We start from the raw sequence: 23,511 nt of genomic DNA on the forward strand, positions 1-23,511 counted from the left end.
AATCGATATTTTTGGGATTTATATTACCCCTTTTTAGATCGACTTCAATTTTAACGTACAAACTTTTTCCAGTCAATAATTTGTATGTTAATCATTTTTCTCTATTTTTTGAAATTTATATTATTTATATTTTTAATTAATTACATTTCTATGACATAAAGAGTTATAACGGATCGACTAAAGCGAAGAAAGTACCAACGGCCGAAGACGAGACCATATAAATCTAGAAATGAGAAAATAGAGACAAATGATCAAAAAAAGTAAAAAAATATTAGTCATTGAAAACTATTTTTCATTTTTCAAAAAAAAAAGGGTGGTGATACATCAACAAGCCTAGAACGCTTTGACTTGATAATATAATTATTTTCAAATTTACATGGAAATTAAACTTATTTTGAATTACACTTAACGGAGGATAGGTATTAAATATGATAATGGGTAATGCTATAAACGAATCCTAATATTAGAATGGCAATTATATCACATTTTACACGATGCACATTTATGTATGTGTACAACAGTATTGACTATATAAGCACAAAACACTGCTACTACTATATTTTGTAGTAACAGTGCTTGTGGCTGTAGAGCGGGTGAGAGGTCCAAAACAGAATGAGAAAAACCAGTTCGAATCTCCAACCGTGTATCCATTTCACGTCAAGCAACCTGCTGTGTAATATCATCATCGAAAATCGAAACTTTCGAGCAACAGAAGATGAACAACGTGGATTCTCAGGTCCGTGCAATATGGTTTTTATTAACATTTTTCTTATCTTCATGTTCCTTAATACCAGACTAGATACTTTTTAATAAATATTCATCGTCTGATTTGAATTTAAGTATTTCTTAAAACAACATTAATTACTTACACAATGTAAATATTTTATAAAATCCAATTCTAAAATCATACCTAGAATCTATACAAATTTGTCTTTGTTTTTTTTCTCCAAAATAATATACTTTCTAACCTTATTCATTAGTAAATTACTATTTCGGCCAACTATTTTTATAGCATCGTGAAAAAATCGGCTAGGAATTTATAAACAAAATTTTAGTATTTACAACTGGACTTACAAGTAGTAAGTAAAACAATAGACCTGGAGTCAACATGTCGGGGCAAGGACCCCCCTCCATTTATTTATTATTTTATTATTGAAACTAATGAAAAGTATTTTAAACAATCGTTTTCACTTTTAAAAAAATTTTACGCAGTATTTGCTTCTTAATTAAACGTAATAAATACTTTTCATTTTTTATTTTAATTTTTTTTTTAATTTGCAATGAATGAAACAACGAATGAAACAATCAATGAAATTTCACTTTCGGACAATGAAATTAAATAAAACAATGTCATTGAAACCTAGTTTCATGCACCAACTTTCAAAATAAAGTTTTAAAATCGATTTCGAAACTCTATGATAATAAAGACAAAACGTAACTGGGAACAGTTATCAAAATCTTGTAAGAGGGTAATGCACTATTTCGCGGCACTTTCAAATGTTTCATAAGGAACAAAAATAAAAATTTTGAATCTTTCACTGAACACAGATTTAGCTATTGGCTATTAATTGAAATATATAGGTAAGACTGTTATCATTTTGTCGTCTTATTCACCAAAATTCACTTCATTTGTGATGCCCAATTTTAGATTGGGAATTGCCATTTGAATTCTACCAATAACAATCACCAAAATTATCAAATTGAATTTACGATTTAAACTGTAGATTTCGATTCAGAAAATAAGTTTATGATCAAATTTATCTAATTGTATTCATCAATATTCGAGTTTTAAAAGCACTGATAAAATTTTGAAACATTAAAGAAAACACCGAAGCCAGTATAAAATTACTTATGGAATCTCGAAGGACGGATTTGTAAATAATATTTTTCGTGCAGAACTGAATATTTTTTAAAAAATTTTTCTTAATTTCAATATTCAATTTTTCAAATAATAAATTGTTACATTTAAGATTGTATTGTCCTAGATTGGTTCATCGCCTAAAATAGAAGGTATTGATCTCTTTGACGGTGTTTTGTTGGAAAAAATACAAAATGAGAGTGATATTGCAAGCTATGGCTCCATTCGTTTTAGACCACTCAATAGCAATGACTATGATAAAGGTAAATAAATATATCTACCAGACAGTTTAGTTCATGATCTATTTATTCTTTATTTTGAATAATTTTTTAGATTTTTTACAACTCTTAAGTCAATTAACAGAAGTGGGAAATGTCGATAAGAACCAATTTTTGAGTTAGTAAAGTTAATGTTTTCTTCTCGTTACACATTGTCTTGTTAACTTATTCATTAATCATGCATCGTTATATGATATTTCAGGTCGTTTTCATGAAATGAAAAACGCTGGAGGTCACTATGTTATTGTTGCAGAAGATAAAAATACAATTATAGCCAGTGCTACACTTGTTACGGAACAGAAGTTTATTCATAATTGCGCATTGGTAATTACATAATTCTTTACACTTCAATTAAGAGCTGCTTTCATTTCCACAATTTTTTTTATCTATATTAACACAATATACATGTATATACTATATCAAATAAAATAATTCTGTATTTCAATAAGTTATTAAAGAAAAAAAATATAAGCGTCACTATAACATTGGAAAATAACATATTCTTCATAAATCTTTTTAAAATTTACACGTATATTTTTTTTTTATATATCACAGCGTGGACATTTAGAAGATGTTGTAGTTAAAACTGAATATAGAGATCAGCAGATAGGAAGGTTAATGGTATCCATTATAAAACATTTAGCCAAACAATTGCAGTGCTACAAGCTCACTTTGGAATGTAAAGATCGTCTTATATCCTTCTACGAAAAGTCGGGATTTCGAAAAGAGCCTGGTAATGGCAATTCCATGAACATTCGATTTTAAAATGTTATTTGACTGGAAATCATAAATAATTAGAGCAACTATTTTATAAAGTATTTTGTATGTTTTATGAAAAAATTGTTAGGAAATGAAAATTCTATAATAAAAATCTCAATCATTATTTTATAGTAAATTTTCTTTCTCTTATATTGATTAAAATTGTTCTTTAAAAAAAAAATTAAAAAAAAGTATTTCAAGGCAGATAAATGTTAGCATTAAAGTGCATCTGAATATTGATGTTAAGAATTTCAAAAAATTATCGCAAGGTGCTTTATTATTTTTTTAGCTTTTAAAAAACATTTTTGTACAATTCAAGAAAGAGTAACAAAAAAAAACTACAACAATGAACAAATACGATTTTTCATTCATAATTTTACACGATAAAACATGTGACATAATTACATTGTTTAAATTTTTTTCCCTAGAGGACTGTTGATCAATTTTGCTGCTCTTTTGGCTTCCATCTTTCTTTGTCTTTCTAATCGTTTTTCCTCTCTTTTCTTTTGTACTTCTAATTTATTTGATTCATTAGTCTCTGTATATAAAGTATTTCATTATTCATATTATTCTGAATAATAAATAATGATTAGTTGATAATTATAATTTTACCTGGGTTACTGGATGGTACATCATCTAGAGGCAGGAATTCATCGTCATCCCATCCAGACTCTTGAAGTTTATTTTTATCTTGATCTTCTGCAGCTTCTTCTTCCTATAAAAAATATATTACATTGAATTAATATAACCTTGCTGATTTTAGTTTATTAACTAAAATGCATTTGATCAACAAATAATTTACTGGTTTCTCTTCAAGACTAGTCCATTGTTCATTCGTATGATGATGAGACTTGGTGATAAGAGACGGTGTAATAGAATTAGAAACAGATTGAGTTTGGGGTTCCATGTCACCCCAGTCGCCAGTATCCCAATCCCAGTCACAATCAGAATTTGTATTTGCTGTGTTAGCAGCAGTATCATGTTCCTGATCATGATCCAGAGAAGTCACACTAGCAGCACTACTTGTTGTTGCAGTGGTACTAGTACTACTTTGAGAACTGCAAGCATGTTCTAAAAAAAATTGATAATTACAGCTGAATTTAATTTTTTTTATAAATTTATCTATTTTGCGTGCTATGTTTAATAGTGTAAGAAATTTTCTATTTTGATATTAATGAGTACAAGTGAATAAATCACAGTCTTACTCGAACAGTTGTGAGATAATGACCAACTGCATAACAATTTCATAGAGTGTTTATAAACATAGCTAGGAACGTTGGCCAAAATATAATAAAAGTACAGAATGAAAAGTCTATTCAATATCCAATTTTGACTTATTCACTTATCCTCATCAATTCCAAAATGGATAATTACTTATTTAATGAATTTAAATTTACTTTAATTTATATTTTATACCTGGCATATGGACTACGTTTATAAAATCACAATAAAAGAAAAGTGAACTATTTATATGTTCATTTACAGCTTATTATTTGTTTACTATTAGCTTCATAAGAATGTAAGCATAAACAATAGATTTTATTAATATTTAGATTCTTACCCAATGAAGCTGGTTTATTAAACAAAATTCGTGAAGTTCCATGAGGAGCAGATGATTTTGGATTATCAGATTGGCTACGATAAAATTTAGCTGTTACAGCGGTAACAGCCCAACCAGCCCATGTAGCAGCAGCATTACTTAAGCTTGGAGTGGCAGTATTAACATCAGCCTCTGCAATGAATTATTTTTGCAACATCAGTCCAATATATATTTTTTTTTAACTGAAAGTAAATTCTTACCCATTGATTCTCGAAGTCCTGGATCTTCTGATACCTTTTCTAGTTTTGATAAAAATCCTCTCAATGTACGAAAAGCATTATCTCTCACACCTTTATCAGGATCCGTTGTCAGAGGACATAAAGCAGGCAATATTCGATTTGCAACTTCTTGAAGTAAAAAGTATTGCTGTGTTGCTGCAAGTGCTAAAACACTAGCACTTCGAGCAGGTGGAAAAGGATCACGAGTTCCTCGAATAAATGCACCAATTAAAACCTGTTTAATATTGTATCATATGTTTTTTAGTTGTATTAAGTATTTTTAACACGCACTAAATGATAGTAAAATATACTTTTTGTCTTATTTGTGGATGCAAATGCTGGGCAATTTTTCCTAGGCAAACAGTTGTGTTTGTACGTATACCACCGTGTTCATCTTTAGATTGTAACTTTGCAAAGTGTCTCAAAACTTCCACATTGAGATTATTATAATCTAATTTTGGAGCCAAATAAACTATAGATTTTATTGTTTGTTCTCTTACAGCTGGGTTAGTATCTAAAAATCCCCGAGCAACCTGTAAGTATCATATTAGTTTTTGGGCAACCGATTATTTTGCAAAATAAATAATTTGTTATGCTAAATTGTATTTGTTATGCAAAATAATTTTTTAAACTACAATATAAATACTAACCTGAGGAAAAATGGCATCATTTACTGTAGCAGGTAATAAATGGTTGACAAATCTGTCAAGCTGCTGTAATAATCTAAGTCTAGTAGCTCTATCATTTGAAGCAAACAGCTTGACAACACATGGAACAACACGTTTTTGATACTCAGCATCAGGAAGAGTACATCCCAATTGTAGCAAAGGAGGAAGAACAGCACTGCCAGCATCGCCGTACTCAAAAGCCGCTATAAGTTGTGGCAGTATTTTAAAGCGACCAACTCCCTCAGGAAAACTATCAAGTTGCGTCGATAGTTGTGCAAAAAAACGATTCTTTTCGTTTTTTTCTTTCACTTGAATTTCTTCAAGAAATAAAAGTGCATCAATAAGGTCATTCTTGAAAAATCCTCCATTACTACGACAGCGTACTATCATATCAGCTGGATTAGGGCGACTTTCAGCTTTACAACTTACAATTTCTTCATACACCATTAACAAAGCTTTTGGAAGCTGCATAATTAATATGCACATAATTTATTGTAATGAAATTTATTTGTGTAAGGGTCATGAAAAAGTTGAAATTATCAAATAATGATACAGTTATCTTACTCTGTCTGTAGCATCTAAATTTCCTGCAGCGGTAAGTGGTCCATTAAAAGCTTCCCAAATAAGACATCCCAAACCCCACATATCTACACAACTAAAAAAGTTTTTTATTTTAAATATGGTTAACTATTTAAAATATTTAATTAATTTTTCAATAGCAATAGAAATAAAAAGAGCAGTTTTATGGTTGAAAATCTACCATTTTGTAATAGGTTTTGAATTTTCTTTGGCTTCAGGTGGTCTATACACTTGTAGTACTTGAGGTAGTGAAGAATAGACAGCGTCAACAGCTGTCATATATTCAACACTACCAAGTTTCCATTCTCCAGTTTCTTCATTAACAAAAACTGACCACAAGTTAACATTATTGTGTCGCAAGTTGCCATCATTATTTAGAAAACTTAATGCCCTCTAAAAATACATTTGGTTCATATAGATTAATTTTAGTAATAATAAATGCAAATTAATTTCAATGATTTTTACTAACTGTTATTTGAAATATTCCCCAGGATAAGTAAAGCTCATGCTTATTTCCTTCTCCTATATCAGCTACTCTGGAAAGACGATTATGAAGTGGTTCGACCCTTTCAGTTGCTAAATAAATTGCTTTATCTGTCTATATAAAGTAATTTAATTAATTGAATGATGGTAAAAATAAGTTTAGAAAACAATATGAAATTATAGTGTACTTACATCCAAACTATCTAAGTACGCTAAAATACTTGGATGTCTAAGTGTTTTCAATCTTTTTACTGCTGCTCGAGCTATTTCTAACTGATGTTCTGCACCGTTTTTCACTTGGAAGACAAATACAGAAACATCTTCACCAATTGAAGTAGTAGATCCCTAATAAAAAAATTTTTTAACTTTTGTATCAATAGTAGTTACTATGTTTATGTCAATCAAACACAAAAAAACATAACCAAAGTTAAAAAAGCACGAATATATGTGATTTAAAAATATGTTCATGAAAAAATTGAGACTCAAAAAATCAACTATTTTACTTTGCGTTTGGCTTTGTGCAGACTCCAGATGTTCTTATCGTCAAGTACACCAACGGGCTCCCCGATTTCGTAGGGAAAATCCTTGGTTGGATCGCGTGAAAAAAACGACCACATATTGCTGGGATAATTTTTTGAGCATTTAAAGAAAGGTATAAATAATATACATATTTGTCAATAACTGCTCGTATTCATAGAAAATACAAATATCGTCTGAGTCACATCACATCAAAACTATACTTGATGTGAAGCGCAGACAATCCAAGTGACCCTGCTGCATGTTGACGAGCTTTTTTACATTATATGTCTATCGAGTTGAGCGTGAATGTGGAAGTCACTGACGTCTACCCCTTCCACCATCGTTTCATTTATAAGCATAAAAAATGGGTATACTCGCGGATTTACTTTTTAATCCAAAAACGGATGTCAAAATTATTATGAACAATTAAAAGTAGTTGATAACTTCAAACAATAAAAAATAATTTTATAATCTCCATTCCATAAATCAATAAATAACATTGAAAATTTTATTGGAAATAAATTTTTATTGAATTATTTTTATCAAAATTTTGAAAATTCCAAGAAGTAAAAATCTAAAAAAATTTTTCTTATCAATTTAATCGTAGTAAATTATTTTAATGAATGTAACAATATCATTTTTATGAGTGTTTCCTCTATTTAACCATTATTTATAATTTAATAAAAAATATCATACATTAAGAATAAATAGATATAAATCAATAGAGAAATTAATATTTATTATACATGTTTGGGGTCAATAAATTAGATTTAAAAACAATGTTTAAAATTATTTTCAAAATCATAAAAGTTTAACTACTTAGAAAAATGAGTGGTTTTTAATAAATATTCAAGTTGTCATATATATACACTTTTGCTCTATTTTTTACATTATATCAATTTTTATGTACAAAAGAATTGCTAAGGTATAATTTGATAAGAATTAATCACTGTAAATATTGATTATTATTATTATTATTATTATTAAAACTTATAAGATCTATGAAGCAGTAACAATTTTATACTGCTCTTTTATATATAAATTCTAAACTTTAATTCACTTCTTTTTTAAATAATTCATTTTTCATTATTTATACTAATTAGCTTTGTGTTTCGTTTTTGTCTTGATCTTTTGTATTAGTGATAGTACTTTTATTAGATATTTTATTATTATTTTTATCATTATCTGTTTTAATGTTTTTTTCTGGGAGTTTAAACTTTGATTTTTTAGCAAGCTCTTCTAATGACATTTGAAGATACTTAAGTTCAGCATCTTGTTGTACAGTTGTTTCATATAAAGCTTGTATGTCATCAACAAATTTTTGTATTTGCATCTGTCTTAATTCTTCTTTTTTGGCTTCTTTGGCCACTTGTCTGTTATATTCAAACATTAGACAACCTCCAGCAACACTAAAAATTATAACTTCACCCATCAAACTTGCACCGAGTTCAATGGCCATTTGTTCATTGAGTTTGGCTACTTTAGTAGGTTTGCCCAAATTCATAAGGTACATTTTACATTTTACTTCTGCCCAATGGTAAACTACAAGACAATTCATAAACATTTTTACAATGGAATAAAATAGATGAAGTAATGTAGAATAAATAATATACTTACATTGAGCAGGTGGTATAATAAAATAAGTCCTAAAAACTGGATGATTTTTGGCTCTATTAACAATGACTTGAGCAAGTGGTTTACTAATTTGTTTGAAAAGAAGTACTCCTAGTTTTAGTGCAGGAAAGACCCCAACAACCATTTTTATTGTTCTTTGTGTAAGGACTATTGATCATCAAAAATCCAATGCTTAGATGTTTTGCACAGTGCCTACTCTAATAAATCTGTTAAGAAAAGATAAATTTATCAAGTTATTAGAATGAACACCTGTACAGAGTCTTTTGTTGAAATTGTATATTTCAATAATGTTGATTCAAATCTTTAACAACAACAATTTACAAACTATTTATAAGCTATAGTGTTGAAGGTAAAGGTATAACCTGTTAAAATTATAAATTATTAAAGCTACATGATAAATCTTGAACGGGTATTTTTTAATTTAATCGTAATTCAAGAATTAATAGAAAAACTTGAGTAACTCATCAGTATTACTGTTTCAAAAGTAAGATTTGAAAAAAAAAAATTTAACTTGTTATTTCTAGCGAGAAGGTCAAGCAGACGTATTTCTGAACCTCGCGACTCTTGCGGCTTGCCTCTTTCATTAACGATGCAACAAATAATCACTGTCAAATAATGGCTTCAATATCCAAGTACCTTATTTCTTGAAATAATGCAAAATATTGACGTTACACGATTGCTTTCATTGACGTATCAGAGGTTCCAATAAATTTTGTCCCTGACAATGGGACGAAAATAAAATAATAAGAATCTATGGAACGTAACGCAATTTTTCGTTGCACGAAAAATTCCAAAAAACATTTTTTGGGATAATTCGTATAGAAATTGAATTTTTTCACTTTGAAATTATATAAATACAAATTATTAGTCATTAGTTTCACTTCTGTAAACAGTAAATATAACTACTATGGTTTCTATTTTATTATTATATTTTGTACATTTCCGATTCTCTCTTAAAGAATCATGAACACCTAACGTTAAAAAACTACAAGAATGATAGGGGTAATAATTTATTTAGAAAATTTCATCACTAATTAGGGTGCTTGTTTAGTTATAAGAGTATGGTAGATCACTATAGTTGATATTTTTTTTAATAAAAAAAAAAGGTAGAACATGTAGTTTCCCTTACTTGATGCACTTAAAACCCCTGAATGATGATTTACATTCCGACAGATGACATGTTTTTATGCTCCCGTTCCGCAACAACTTGCATAGCATTGGTGTCAGATAAGGTTCCTTTAAATTATGCCTGCAGAACACGCTTGCGTAAGAATTTTGCATGCCAAATAAATTGTAGACTATTTTAAACGAGGTTGTAATTTTCTAACTTTTTAGAGATATGCATCATTTTACATAAGATGTATTATGTTCATCAACTTTAATATTTTTTAATTAAAAATGATAAATTTGAAGACCTCAGCTCTGGAATTATCATTTGCAATTATCATTATCTATTTTGATATTGTATGAAAATCACCTACACGTTGTCAAAATGTTGCAGCTATAGAAATAAAAAACTTTGGTTTTAATTATTCAATTACGACCTAAAATTTATACTTTTAACTACAAAAGTGTCAAAAGCATTATTGTATATGTAGGGGATAACGTTTTTATTCACAATATCTTATCCATGAAAGCAGCTGTCTTACCTTTAAGCACAACCATCTTTTGAATGTTCGATAAAACTTACCAAACTATATATATTTTCATGAACAAAGTTTCAAAATGTTTTGAATAGTTTGAAGCTCATTATAGGTAAATATACATACCAAGTATTTTTAACTTTATAGACATGTTTCATGATTATAAAAGCAAAAATATACTCCATATAAAAAAATACTCTCATTAACATCATTTTCTAATAATTTATTTAATTGGAAATAATATTTACCATATAAAAATTTTTTTTATTAATCATCAATCTATTCTTTCTTTAATATATCTATCTTGAAATCTGAAAAAAAAATTGGAATGGATTGAGCAAAGTACCCGCATACAAAGAAAGTTATGTAAATCAACAAAACAATATTATTTATTTTTACGTAGTTTATTTATTAAATGTTACGACGGAAGTCATCAAACTTGAAATTTAATAAAAATATTCACAGGTAGATTTACTTTACTTTCTTACATTCTTTCACAATATGAACGGTACTCCTTGGTTGTGTTATTCGTTTAGATTAAACATAAACCAACGAGATTGATACAATTATAAATGATTTTTTTAAGGGAATAAGGATGTTTTTGTAAAAGTTGTATAGTAATTGGTTTCATTGTCGGATTTTTTTCAATTTTCAACTAAGTTTTATGTAATTCAATATATACAGAACTAGGTACTTGTTCAAAATAAGTATAAAACTAAACAATTCGAGTTATAATTTTGAAAATATCCAACTTCTTATTTAATCCTTTTTAAAATGTTACTTTACATTTATTATTTTGAATAATAAATAAGATATAGTACATTTATGATAATTAATTTGGGATCAAATGTTCTTTTCTGTATGATTCAAGAATTAGTGTTGTAAAGAGCAGGTAATTTTCATCTTAATTTAAAATCAAGATAAGTATTCAGTTAAGATTCATAGAACTAACAATAAAAATCTTGTTTTGTTTTGTAATTAATACCTAGCCCTGCTCTTCATATAATTTATGCTTTAATTTTCTCTCGCATAGTTTGTCTATATAAGTGTGTATGTTCATATAGCGCTAATACATTTATTTACATTAAATTAATAATAATTATTATTATTAATAACAATTTTAGTGATACGAATCAAAAATCCTTCGTTCATCAACATGTCTGGTATTATTGACATACAGTTGAAAGATTCGACACTTGTGTTCAATAGAAAAAAAATTTGTCATAATTTTTCTTGGACTTATGCTACAACTAATGCTTTCTATTATTGTTCACTCATTTTCACTTTTTTCACACACTTTAAGCAATCAAAAAAGTTCTCCGAAATTGAAGATATTGTTGTTGCCCTCAGTTTTCACGTTAACTCATACTGTATATCTATATGCTTTAGAAATTTAAAAAAATTTTGTTGCATTCATTTTCAAATTATGAAAAATGATGTGCTATTCAGTCAAGTATGACAACCATGTCATCCGGTCGAGCGGTTCGTTGTGGGTTAGCCAATTTACGCCAAGGTTTACGAGCGGCTCTTCTAAGTTCTATCAAGGATAAATTTCGTCTGGCCTTCCTGGATTTTAAAATATTAAAAAATAATTTTCATAATTATATATTTATACAGATTCATTAATAATATTTCAAATAAAATATTTTTGACGTTAACAATTTTAAAACGAATAATTTTCAAAAAATATGATATCAAGTTCAAATATTATAAATGCTAACGATTTATCTTACTTTGTTTGATCAGTTGCACGGAAATAGAGATCATCAGGAGCATCCATCCACGACATGACTTGCTTACGGGCATTGCTTCGTGACATGGGTACATTCTGTAAAGCATGTGGCCTACCATTTAAAGGCATAGAATGCGATGGTCCAGTAGAGTTATTTACTACACTTCCCGAAGGCGATGGCAATACATCTCGAGAGGTTGTGTGGTGCGGACGTTTACTTGGAGGTGGACCACTCAATGGTAGTGTTATCGGCATTATACCTATAAAAGAATTAATCGATATGATTGTGTAAAACATTACATATTAAAAAAATGAATTTTTTGCATTTTGAAATAAATGAAAAGTACAGATAATTTAACGCATAAGTATTTAAAAAATATGAATCCTTACCGTCTGTTCCATTCAATTCATCAAATTGTGGTCTTGGTCTTTTTAAGTTGGGCTGTACTTGTAGCGTAGGCGGTATCGGTGGTGTAACGTTAATCCCATCGATATCAGATTTATTTGGAACTCTTTCATAAAGCAAACTGCCGTCTATAATAAACAATGTTTCTATCATAATCTGTACATTATTTTTTAAATGAGTCATTGCAAATAATAAAAAAAGTTTACTAACCAGGAGCTTTAGGTGGTCTAGGAAATGATACGTGCTCAGGCTGTTTACGTTGACCTGGTGCTGTAAGCTGAAGCCAATCCCATTCACCAGGGTGGCTTGGCTGCGGATGGTTACCTAAACGGCTAGCAATATCAGCGACGCGAGGCCTTATACGAGGACGTGTGGCGCGAGCTAAGACACGCAATTCTGATGAACTTTGTCTGGCAAATTCAGGTGAGCTACAAATATGTCGTAAGGGCGCCGCGTTTATAGGCTGATGCGGTGCACGTGCTGCGTGACGACTACGAATCTGATTTGCGCAAATTCTTCTAGCGGCTCTAGCTAAAGCCGATGTGCGCAAATAAAACGCAGAGCGAGTTTTCATCACTGGTCTCGGGGAGCCTGCATTTACATTACCTAAAAAAATTGAAAAAAATTAATTAATATTCATTTATTTTTTAACACAATGAAAAATCAATAATTCGTGAATGGTATGGTAATTAAATATGGTATAATTTTTTACATTAGTACGAAGTAATAATTCCCTGAATAGCGAAAATTTTGGAGCAAATTAAAGTGTCTCTAAAAAAAGCAATTCCATTCAAGAAATATGAAGAATTGCTTTTCATGTAAGTTTAAATTAGAGGTTAATTCGGTTATTGAGACTGAAGAGCAAAAGAGTAATTTTCAAGATGAAATCGTTAATATGTTTTAATGTTTATATGCAATGATTATAAAAAAATAAAATAAAATAAATCCGGCGGATTTTTTCATCGCGCTGGGTTTGCCTTACATGGAATAATAGTTAGCTCGGGGTTTCTTTTCAATAGTTCTAACTCTGTACCTATGCCAGCACTATGACTGCCGATGCCGGCGGACTGTCCTCCGGAAGCGGTGGCAACAGTATTGCCTGCGCGAAAGTCCATACCATGAGCACTGGCGTAATGTCGGCTGAGGTGAGCTTTTAATTTAAACTCTTTACCACAAGTAGATACAGAGCAGCGATGTGGTCGTTGAGGTCCACCAGATCCAGGTGATTTGCCTTCGTCGTCAGAGCCAGGACCAGTAGTGGCTCGATTACGCTCACATGCATCAATCTCATCCATGCGCGAGGGAACTTTAAGACCACCGTATTTCTTCCAGTATGACCAACAGGTCTGACATAAACGACACTGTACTTGTGCTGTGGTTGACCAGGCATACCACTGAGGGCTCTGACTGGTCTGGCAACCTTCGCATGTTTTACCGTTATTGCCTCCTAGTAATAGAGCGGAGTCTCCATTACTGCTGCCATTAATGATACTAACAGAAGTTTGTTTGCCGTTGGCAGGATTGTTGGTATTGGGAATAGGTATAATAGTAGATTGTCCGATGATTCCACCGCCGCTAGTTGGTTGAACCGAAGCTCCAGCTTTGTTGTTATAATTAGGAATATAAACTTGTTTTAGTTTACTTTCAGCTTCAACGGCTTTCACACGTTTTTGCTGCACGTAACGATCTGTAGTTTTCCACATGTAATAGTATTCTATCACATTTTTCAAAGACTTCCAAGGTAGAAAATCATTACGAATATCAGAGAATTCTTTGCCGTACTTTTCGAGAGCTTCCTCAAACAAATTTGCTTCCGAGGCACTCCATTCTTCCATTTCATCGCGACAAAGAACCGGACCAGAGTTCGGCACAAGCGAGTTCATAGCTTCTGCTATATCATAATTAAGTCGATGTAACGTATCCATGGCGTTATACTGCAAAAAATTAATTCATAAGCTATTTTTCTAAAGCAGTACATGGATTTAAATCGATGAATAGATTCACTTACAAGAGTAATATCTCTGGAAGCAGCAGCAGCAGACATATGCAAAGAAGGTTGTTTAACAGATGAAGAACAATCAAGAGCTCGAGCAAAGGTGCCAACGGATCTGCTTATGACAAGGAACGTATCGATTTGTCGATCAGTTAAAGAATGTCGAGGAGTCCAGATCAGGGTTTCGAGTTCTTTAGAATCTTGCCTATCTGTTTCCCTTTCAGCTAATGTCAACGGCGCTGAACTTATATTGTCTGCTTGGTATCTGCTGCCTACTCTAATCTCTCCTGTAAAATATTAGAACAAAAAAAGTTATTCTCATTTATCTTAACACTTTTTTTTAAGATCAAGAAGGTTAATAAATTGACCTTTATCAGCGAGTAAGGTACGTTGTGCTGGATCGAATACGAGGCAATAGAAAAAAGTATCATCTTTGTTTAAATAACTAAGAAATGACTCGGTTTCGTTGAGGAGAGTGACACAGCATTTGCCACGAATGTGAGTAGCAGGCATAGTTTCGACTTGGCGTGACAGGAAAAGCTCTCGATGCTTCATTTGATGACGCTGCTTGGCAGTAAGTTCACCAAAACCGGTGCTGGTGCTACCGTTGTTTCCAATGCTGCTCCCGTTGCTCGCCGCTCCAGCACTAGACGCTGACCCATTGTTACTGCTTAAACTTTCGTCCATCCCTGCTGAAAGAGAATAGATATAAAATTAAAGAAAACTAAAAATATATATACTGATTTATATCGTAAGATGTATGTTTTTGGATGAAATTCACACATGTAAAACTAAGCCTCAGATTACTAAAGTATCGTCACGCATAATGACAGAACTCTCGGGAAGTAAAAGGTAGGCGGAAGAAAAATTAACTGAAAAATAGAAAAATGAGAGAGGAAGAGCGAAAAGGAAATAGAGGGATACAGAGAGCAAATTATGAATTGTTGAGGGGAATGTACAGTCGCTTGAAGGAAGTGCACAAAGTAAAGGGTCTCTAACTGTCAAACTGAAGACAAGACCGAGCTCCTTAACTTGTTTATTAAATACACTTTTTACCCTTCTTAAAATAGCGAATGATTTATTGTCTCTTTGGCCTTACAGCGATCTGTCTAATTCTCACGACATTCACCAAGATTACAAAGATTTTTAATTTTTTTGGATCAGAGAGTTCGTATCCAAGCGATTAATCGGAAGCCTTTTTCTCATCATTGGCTGTGTTTACTAGATATGTAACTCTAATACTTGAAAAATTATGTATTTTATCGCGTAAATTTATCAAAACAATCGTTTGAAAAATATTAAAGTAGTCATATAAACTTTATAACCACATTCTCAAGGAAATTCTGAAGTTAGGCTAAAAATGCAAGATCTTTACTGAATATTCTTTTGGAAATAGATGTATAAAAAAATATAATAAAAGTATTCAACGAGTCTTTTAGAAAATACATATTTTCGAAATAGATAAACATACTAATTTCGAAAAGCGTTTCTGAAATTCAGCATTTTTTCTTGGCTTTGGATACCTATAAAATAGACTACTACATCCTTCTTTTTATGCGAAGTCTACAACTTTGCTGTTTTAAATTCAATTCAGTACATAACATTGTTATGGCGTTATATAGGTAGATAAAAAAGGAAAAGCACATATCATAAACGTATGGACTCATTCAGACTAAATCATTTCCAAATTAATTAACCTTAAATGAGTCAGAATTCAAATACTTTAATACATATGTAATGTTTTTTAATAAAAAATCAACAACCTTGAACAATGATATAGTATATTTTTACAACTTTGATGCAAGCAATATGAAATAAATGTTATAAACTATTCATCAAAATTTTTAGATTAATTTCAAGTCTCTGTAATATTTTTGGTACAGAGCGTATTAAGCTGTACATTCAAATGTACAGATACGCACCATAGGAACGAATGAGCGAACGAAAGAGAACGAGAGAGAGAGAGAGAGAGAGAGAAACATGCACACATAGCCGGTACTTGCCCCCTCGTGTCATTCATTTAGTTGGGAGGTTCCATGGGGTGGTACCCACCCTCAGGCAACACTACTGTCTCTGTCCGCCTATATACATGTGTGTAAATGTGGGGGATAGACAGAGAATGAGAGTGCACACACACAGCTCGGTCGACATCAGAGAGTAGTACCGGCAAAACCGGCAGCAGCCACCCCTCGGCAGATCGATACAAAACCCCCGCATCCTCCTCTTCTTCTTGCTACAGCCTCCCTTTTAACCTCCCTTCTTCCCTTCCCCCCTCTCCCTCTTTCTCTATTTACCACCCATACAATCTCTCTCCCTTTCTCACTCTACTGTAACTCTACTTATTATATATTCCCACTTGCCGCGGCTACCTCCCGTTCGCCATCCCCGATGTTATCGCAAAAGCTACCTCCAGTCTCTTTGCCCGGGTTTTCTGTTCCTTTTTCGCTTTTTTTCTCGCCCAAATTTAGTATTTGTGGCACCTGTCATTAGACAACATAATTTTTGCACTTCTTTTGTTACATTCAACCTTATCTTCCTTGTAAGCAATAAAAAATAAAAATTGTTTAAAATAAAACATTTTCACTCGCCTTTTTTTACAAAAAAAATCTTGCTTTACGGTCGTATTCAACGCCAAAAAAAAATAATCTAATATAATTCAGTTTCCAAACATTTGTACTTATAATTTAAATACTATGCATATGATTCAAAAATTTAGATTTAATTTTTTTAATAATCTCAATAAGTATTGACTACGACGACTAATGCAAATTATTAATTATTTTTTTCATGCTATCCTAATTTATTTACCGGTAAAACAACTCCAAATATTTTCATTTATATTTACTTATACTTGAATAAACTATTAAAATTAAACGATAACTTTTCGTTTCTAAATTAATAAAAATATATATTATTTGTTGCATACAGCCATCTCTTTGATTTCGGTCGCTAGTCACTGCTGTACTCTTTTGCAGCTAGCCACGCGCGACTCTGGGAAAATCGATAAGATCCGGCATTTCCCGAGTCGCGCATTGCGTTCCCCTACGGTATGTATATGTATACGCATTCATAGAGTCACGAGTTTTTTTCTCTCTCTTTTATGCTCATTCTCTTTTTTTCGCTTGTTTTTTTCCTTGCAAATAGGTACTGTTACTGTTGTGTTTAAGAAAAAATAAATAAATGAACTTTAAAGAAATATTTAAAATGATTCAAATTTGTTTGCTGTTCTTATGAAATTTTTTTTTATCGAATGGTAAATTTAAAAATTTTTATAGAAATTGATCATGCAATAGTCATGATACCTGAGACTAAAGAATTAAAACTTTTCTGGGTGTTTCAATGTCGAATTCAATTTAATTAATAATAAAAATTTTTCTACTTTTGCTAACTCAAATACTTTTTTTCATATTAGCGGGCAAGGTCATACCAAACCATTTAATGATTAATTTTATGATCTATCATATAATTTTAGTTTAAATAAGTTTATTTCGATTCATATCATTTTCACTTACATTGATGTTTATCAGCAAGCATAATCAAAGTTTGTGGCAAATCTCTTCTTCTGAAAAAGCACATGACTTTTGCTTCAACGTTCCCATTGGGTGTCTGTAAATTAATTAATTCATGAATAAATTTAAAAAAAATTATAATAATATTTTGGTAATATTGAACATTAATACCAGTAGCCATACTGTACATTAAATGTTGTACATTTTATGTATAGACCAGCATTTAAATATATAATTTTACATGAGTTGTAGTAAATTGCTTATAATAGATTGGAAAAACTTTGGAATTTTATACAATTTTTAATGAGCGCTTGCATAAAAAAGTGCTGTGATAGTTATATTTGGAAAGAAACAAAAGCAAAGCATTAATTAAAGTGAATAAATAGAAATATTAATATCTCAGAATTGAATACATTTTTCGAAATTTTCCTTCAGTTTAGAACCACTTTAACATTGACGATTTTTTAATTTTATTGTTTAATTAATAACCATTTACCTTATTCAGTTCCTCTATCCTCCGAATTTGGTATGGAGATCCCGAGGATGTCTCAAAATAGACATAGTCTGAAAATTATATGAGATTTAATTTATGATGATTACTGATACATATGTGAAAAAGAAATAAAGAGAGAGTATCTTGCAAATAGTTAATCAGAAAATTAGAATATCTAAAATAAACTCTATAAAATTTAATAAAGTTGTTTTTAAATATTATCATTATAAAAACTTTCAATGAAATAAACTCATTTTATAAAAGTTTCAAAATTATCAACAAGAAAAATTGAAATATAAAAAAATATTATCTGTATATCTAATTTACTGTATTTAGTTACATTATGGCTGTAATTGTACTAATTTTGTGGTGATTAATTTCACGAATCTTGATTAGCAAGGAGACAAGCTAAATTCAAGCTCATAGATGAGCACCAAAATTTTGTTGGGATCTTCTGGTATCCGATAATGAAGCTCACTCTGCTTAGTTTAATATCATGGGCCTCAGGGCCAATTTTTTAGAGGATTTTACAGGTTATTGAAAAAAATGATGTTTTTCCGAGGGGTTTTTGAGACCTTTAAAACAGGGTAATAGAAGATTTCGAAAATTCTGAAAAAATTCAGACAGATTCTTCAAAAAATTTCAAAATTTTTTTTTTCTTAGCAGCTTTCGTTTTGCTTCTATCGCTCTCGTAGTGCTTCTATCTTGAGATAGAAAATAGCAAAGATTTTTTGAAAATTCTCTAAAAAATATCATCAAACTAAGTATAGGGAGCTTCATTATTATGTACCAGGAGACCCCAAATAAATTTTGGAGCTAATTCATAACCCGGAGTGCAGGTGCAGGCCTTGTAAGAAAACATCTCCCTTTACATGCAGATGTTACCTTCAGTTCGTGACGACACGAACACCGCATAGCAGGGATGTGTTAGCCCAAATAAATAATATCGGCTTGCATTCATAGATTCATTAAAATGAATATCAAGATAAAATTCAGAATCTTTTGTATTTTAGCTTAGTGGTTATTGTTGACATTATTAAAATGCGTTAATTTTATTAGTTGAGTATCGTTGAAAAAATCTTGAATGTTTGACAGAATTGAACAACATACTAAATATGATTATTTATAGAATGAAATAATAAAATGCGTATAGACAAAGCCACGTCAACGTGACACGCCGAAAAATAAAGTTGAATCTTACTATTTACTTTTATAGAATACATTTAAATATGATATTTTCTAAAAATGTAACCCTTTAAGTCTTATTTTTCAATGAACTTTATAAAAGTAAATTTAGTTTGAAATAAATATGTTGGCATGTTACGCTTGACGTGGAAAAAAAAATTTGCAGCAACGATAAAATGTTCATTAAAACTAAAAAAATTCATTTTTACATTCAAACAATTTTTCAATTGAACGAATGATTTATATGGTATAAATCATAAATTATGTTGTCAGTGTATATATTAAATTTTTGAAAATCAAAACAGCCGTGGATGAAATAAAAGAGTACGTATAGTAGGCAGAACGCAATCATCGGAAATATAATGTTTTAAATGAATATGCCTTTGAAATGTGAAAAGAGAGCGGTGGACGGTTGTTTCATTACTATATATACATAGGTACGCGTACGCACATATACATACATGTATATAGTTTGTCCAAAAGTAAGAGGGGTGGGCGACTGAAGATGGGGGGATTGCTCTCTCTTTCGGGGAAGGGGGAGTAGTCAGTATAGGTTCCCCAACGCATCGAAGAGTTAACGCTCTAAGGGGAGAGTTGCCGACTGTCGTTGAAGGTATCTCTCTCTTTCTCTCTCGTCCTCTTTCTTTCTCTGTCTCTCTCTCTCTCTCTCTCTCTCTCTCTCTCTCTCTCTCTCTCTCTATATTTCTCTGTCTCTCTCTCTCTCTCTCTCTCTCTCTCTCTCTCTCTCTCTCTCTCTAGTTGCTTCTCTCTACTATATAGATAGAGAGAGAGTGAGAGAGTGAGAGAGAGAGACAGATGAAAAGGAGGGAATATGCGAGATACAAGAGTAGGTACCAGAGAGCGAGAAAGAGAGTAAACCCGGCTAATGGAAATGGAAGGGGAGAACGAGACCGACCGACACTCTAGTCTACGAGCACTGCATGTATGTGACGATACTCTTTCTTTACTTAATTTTCATTTTTTAAAAAACTTTAATCTCCAGTACTATATGAGATGAAATCATAGAAACTTCATTTTATTACTTTTTTCAAAGATGCTTATGATAATGTTTTAAATCAATTCCATGCGCACTGCAAATGAATGAAAAATACTCATGACTTTTTCTTTCATTTATCTTCAGTAGTCATTGACATGATAGTGATTTAAAAAATTTGTAGTCTTAACAATACAATGAACGAATATCAAGGAATTTTTAGTATTAACTGTACGTAAATTATTACATCCAATTGCATTTTTCTTACACTCAACAATATAATCTCCATCAAAATTTAAGATGAAACAAAAAAAGAGCATAAAATAATAAAATAACAGCTTAATAAATTAAACTTACCTCCAACTCTGTACATGTTGGCTGTCATGTTGTTCGAATCTTGTAAGCCCCCGAGAGCAAGATTTGCGTTCTCGTGGTTACCGTGTAATTCGTGATATTCGGCCGGCATCGGCGTATTATTATTAACGCTTTTTAAACTGTTTCACATGTACACAGTACACAATAATGACTTCTGTAACGAACTGTTTATCACATAGCACGGTTAACTGTTTCTTGTTTCTTTTGTGATATTGAGAGACATCGTCTCGTGTTTTGATTTTCAGCAATGAAGAACAAGTAGTTGAACGAATGAAACCGCTTTACTCGTAATATTTATTACAACTGCATGGGCAATCCTGAAAAATAATAAATTGATCAATTAGTATTTCACCAAAACTTGTTCAAGCTCAAAAGCTATTACTATCGTTTCAATAGCAGATATATTTAACCAGTAATAAATATATTTATACATGCATATATAACTTTTTTTTTCAATACTAAAGTGATTGTCGTTTAAAAATATTAAAAATCTTTGTAGTAAGAGTTTTCTGAGTGGAGTATTTGGTAACAGAGCACATTTTTATGTACACTGAAATACGTAAACACGTAGACGAATTCAAAGCGATTTTTTTATAATCTTGCAAATTCCATGAAGCAAAGAACGAGAAATAGGCAAAGAATAGTGAAACACGTACCAGTAGCAAGTGTCTCGAAAAAAGTAATTGTAGCAGTAACAAGCAAAATTCAATGAGAAGCAGGACAAACGTTTTTCTGGAGTTTTTCGAACAGAGCGGCAGCGTCAACAGATACACGTGGTCTAGCCTACACGATGGTCATTCTCGCGAGTGAAAATGATCTTACACGTATTTGCGTTGGCCGATAAACTTGGATGAAAGACGAAAATGTTCAGCTACTAGCGCCGTATGCAATAGTAGCAGCAGCAGCAGCAGCAGCAGCAGCAGCAGCAATAGCGGCGTTGTCGGCTGCGGCGGCGCGCATCGACACCGCCATTTTCGTATACTAAGTGCGGCGACGAGCCAAGTCCGAAAGTGCAACAGCGTCTACGCGTCCGATGCAACAAGCGTAACGCAGCTACGGCTATACAGACTACACATACATTTCGCGACTCGAATTCTTTCAGTCTGACTTGGTCGACGAAGCTCGATATGATTATCGCGCACGAGCTAGATACACTGCTGTGGACCTTTAAATGGATTACTGCACACTGAAGCGTTGGCAAATAAACATTCCGGTGCTTCGGATAGTAAAAGTAGCCGCCACTTAAAAGCAACGAAAAGTTTTGCAGAGTATCAATATTTTTCCGTGCACACGCGCACTATTTTACTAGAAAGCTATATTTATACGTTACACTTATTAGGACAGACGAACGAGTGGAGTCGCGGACTGATCGGTGGTCGGTCGAGTGCGTCCGACCGAATTGACTATAGAGACTGAAACTTGGCATCTAGACATGTATACGACTCAAGTACTATACACCTTCCCGATTCGTGAAAAACTGGGGTCCCGAAATTGCGTTTCTCCCTAGACTCTAGATTCGGAGATGCGCGCGCACTAAATAACTCCACAATAAACTAACCTCTTGGACGTGCAACGGGAACTTCCTCGATGCTATCTTTGTTGTGTGATGAATGCTAATCGCGCTTTTTGCGTTCGATTATGCCTCGAAACAACAATTACTACTGAAGATTTTGTCACTAATATTTTGATAAATTAACACTCTTAAACTTTTTGGTGGTTTCCGTACACGTATGCAACTACTGCATCTGCAGCAACAGTGGCCGGAGTTGTTAGGATAACTATTAGAAGGCCAACTATCGAGAATGTATAAAACACACTTGGATATTTTGATTCGAACTCGGAGAATGTTTATGTTTCAGGTCGCGCAATTGACTGCCGCCGAGCGTCGACTGATAAATGATAATTAAACCTCACCGGCTGATGTAGCTATGTGTCCGTTTGCGCCAATAGAAGCAAACGCTCTCGGCGTTTGCCTGCACGGGCTACGGTGGCACTTGGAAGCAGCAGTACTTACTAAAGAGTTGATGGCTCGGGCTCCGTTAATGTACGCACGTTTTAAACGTACACATGGATTTACAAGGAGAGTACTGTCGTTCGACGCTCGCGGCTCGGCACTATACTATACTGACTAACACATTCTCACTGTGATCCATGAAACTATATACATGTAGGTCGCTTATTTATATGCGCAAGTTAACCGCAGCGGCAGTTGCACTGCTCACGTCTCTGCAGTCCGCTATATCCGCTGGTCCGCAGTCTCCGCTGCTCTCACTCTCATCGCCAACAAAGTTCTTAAAAAAGCCGCAACGTCAATGTCGCTCCTCATATAACCCCAATTCATGATTTATAACAATTAAGCTCTGTTTCTGTTCTATCGACAGTTGACAAATTTAATGCCTAATGTTACGGCTTTTAGCACTGATCGCATTTTAAAACGTCGCTGCGTCTATTTCCCAATTGAATTGAGGAATCATATTTTACAAAATACATGTATACCACCGATTCACCCGACAGTTCTTCGCCAACGTTTTGTACAAAGTAGTAGAGTTTTTAAACCAATTGAAAAATCATTCGCATTGAATTT

At 32.1% G+C, this 23,511-nt stretch overlaps 4 protein-coding genes across 12 annotated transcripts; 1 reads left to right on the forward strand and 3 right to left on the reverse strand.

The window, feature by feature from the left end:
• Positions 1 to 320: 320 nt before the first annotated feature.
• On the forward strand, positions 321 to 2,953 carry LOC106654830 (probable glucosamine 6-phosphate N-acetyltransferase). Its single transcript, XM_014374933.2, has 5 exons — positions 321 to 736; positions 1,986 to 2,121; positions 2,192 to 2,254; positions 2,339 to 2,460; positions 2,692 to 2,953. Exons 1-5 carry the CDS (start codon positions 716 to 718, stop codon positions 2,899 to 2,901), a joined length of 552 nt encoding a protein of 183 aa, XP_014230419.1. The 5' UTR covers positions 321 to 715; the 3' UTR covers positions 2,902 to 2,953.
• Positions 2,822 to 7,235, reverse strand: LOC106654763 (N-terminal kinase-like protein). The gene is made up of 13 exons (XM_014374803.2): positions 6,947 to 7,235; positions 6,636 to 6,788; positions 6,430 to 6,558; positions 6,142 to 6,353; positions 5,946 to 6,036; positions 5,364 to 5,846; positions 5,025 to 5,246; positions 4,696 to 4,948; positions 4,457 to 4,627; positions 3,698 to 3,966; positions 3,508 to 3,610; positions 3,301 to 3,433; positions 2,822 to 2,913 (listed from the first exon to the last, which is right to left on the reverse strand). The coding sequence occupies exons 1-12, from the start codon at positions 7,058 to 7,060 to the stop codon at positions 3,306 to 3,308; spliced, it is 2,328 nt and encodes a 775-aa protein (XP_014230289.1). The 5' UTR covers positions 7,061 to 7,235; the 3' UTR covers positions 2,822 to 2,913; positions 3,301 to 3,305.
• Positions 7,236 to 7,824: 589 nt separating this feature from the next.
• On the reverse strand, positions 7,825 to 9,831 carry LOC106660306 (putative OPA3-like protein CG13603). 4 transcript variants are annotated; one of them, XM_023461087.1, is made up of 3 exons: positions 9,727 to 9,831; positions 8,580 to 8,803; positions 7,825 to 8,504 (listed from the first exon to the last, which is right to left on the reverse strand). In XM_023461087.1, the coding sequence occupies exons 2-3, from the start codon at positions 8,719 to 8,721 to the stop codon at positions 8,062 to 8,064; spliced, it is 585 nt and encodes a 194-aa protein (XP_023316855.1). In that variant the 5' UTR covers positions 8,722 to 8,803; positions 9,727 to 9,831; the 3' UTR covers positions 7,825 to 8,061. The 4 variants fall into 4 exon arrangements, with proteins under 4 accessions (XP_023316855.1, XP_014238742.1, XP_014238750.1 ...); XM_014383256.2 differs by lacking the exon at positions 9,727 to 9,831 and adding an exon at positions 9,234 to 9,659; XM_014383264.2 differs by lacking the exon at positions 9,727 to 9,831 and adding an exon at positions 9,109 to 9,202.
• Positions 9,832 to 10,878: 1,047 nt separating this feature from the next.
• LOC106650681 (metastasis-associated protein MTA1) lies at positions 10,879 to 23,204 on the reverse strand. 6 transcript variants are annotated; one of them, XM_014368851.2, is made up of 11 exons: positions 22,942 to 23,204; positions 20,910 to 21,244; positions 18,377 to 18,444; positions 17,884 to 17,977; positions 14,740 to 15,063; positions 14,387 to 14,658; positions 13,361 to 14,312; positions 12,589 to 12,984; positions 12,363 to 12,506; positions 11,974 to 12,232; positions 10,879 to 11,806 (listed from the first exon to the last, which is right to left on the reverse strand). In XM_014368851.2, the coding sequence occupies exons 2-11, from the start codon at positions 21,016 to 21,018 to the stop codon at positions 11,686 to 11,688; spliced, it is 2,739 nt and encodes a 912-aa protein (XP_014224337.1). In that variant the 5' UTR covers positions 21,019 to 21,244; positions 22,942 to 23,204; the 3' UTR covers positions 10,879 to 11,685. The 6 variants fall into 6 exon arrangements, with proteins under 6 accessions (XP_014224337.1, XP_014224359.1, XP_014224371.1 ...); XM_014368873.2 differs by having other exon boundaries at positions 22,842 to 23,204; XM_014368885.2 differs by having other exon boundaries at positions 14,740 to 15,060; positions 22,486 to 23,204.
• Between the last annotated feature and the right edge of the window lie 307 nt (positions 23,205 to 23,511).

This window comes from Trichogramma pretiosum, unplaced genomic scaffold, assembly GCF_000599845.2.
Source record: "Trichogramma pretiosum strain Unisexual culture from Peru unplaced genomic scaffold, Tpre_2.0 scaffold34, whole genome shotgun sequence".
Classification (NCBI taxonomy): Eukaryota; Metazoa; Arthropoda; class Insecta; order Hymenoptera; family Trichogrammatidae; genus Trichogramma; species Trichogramma pretiosum.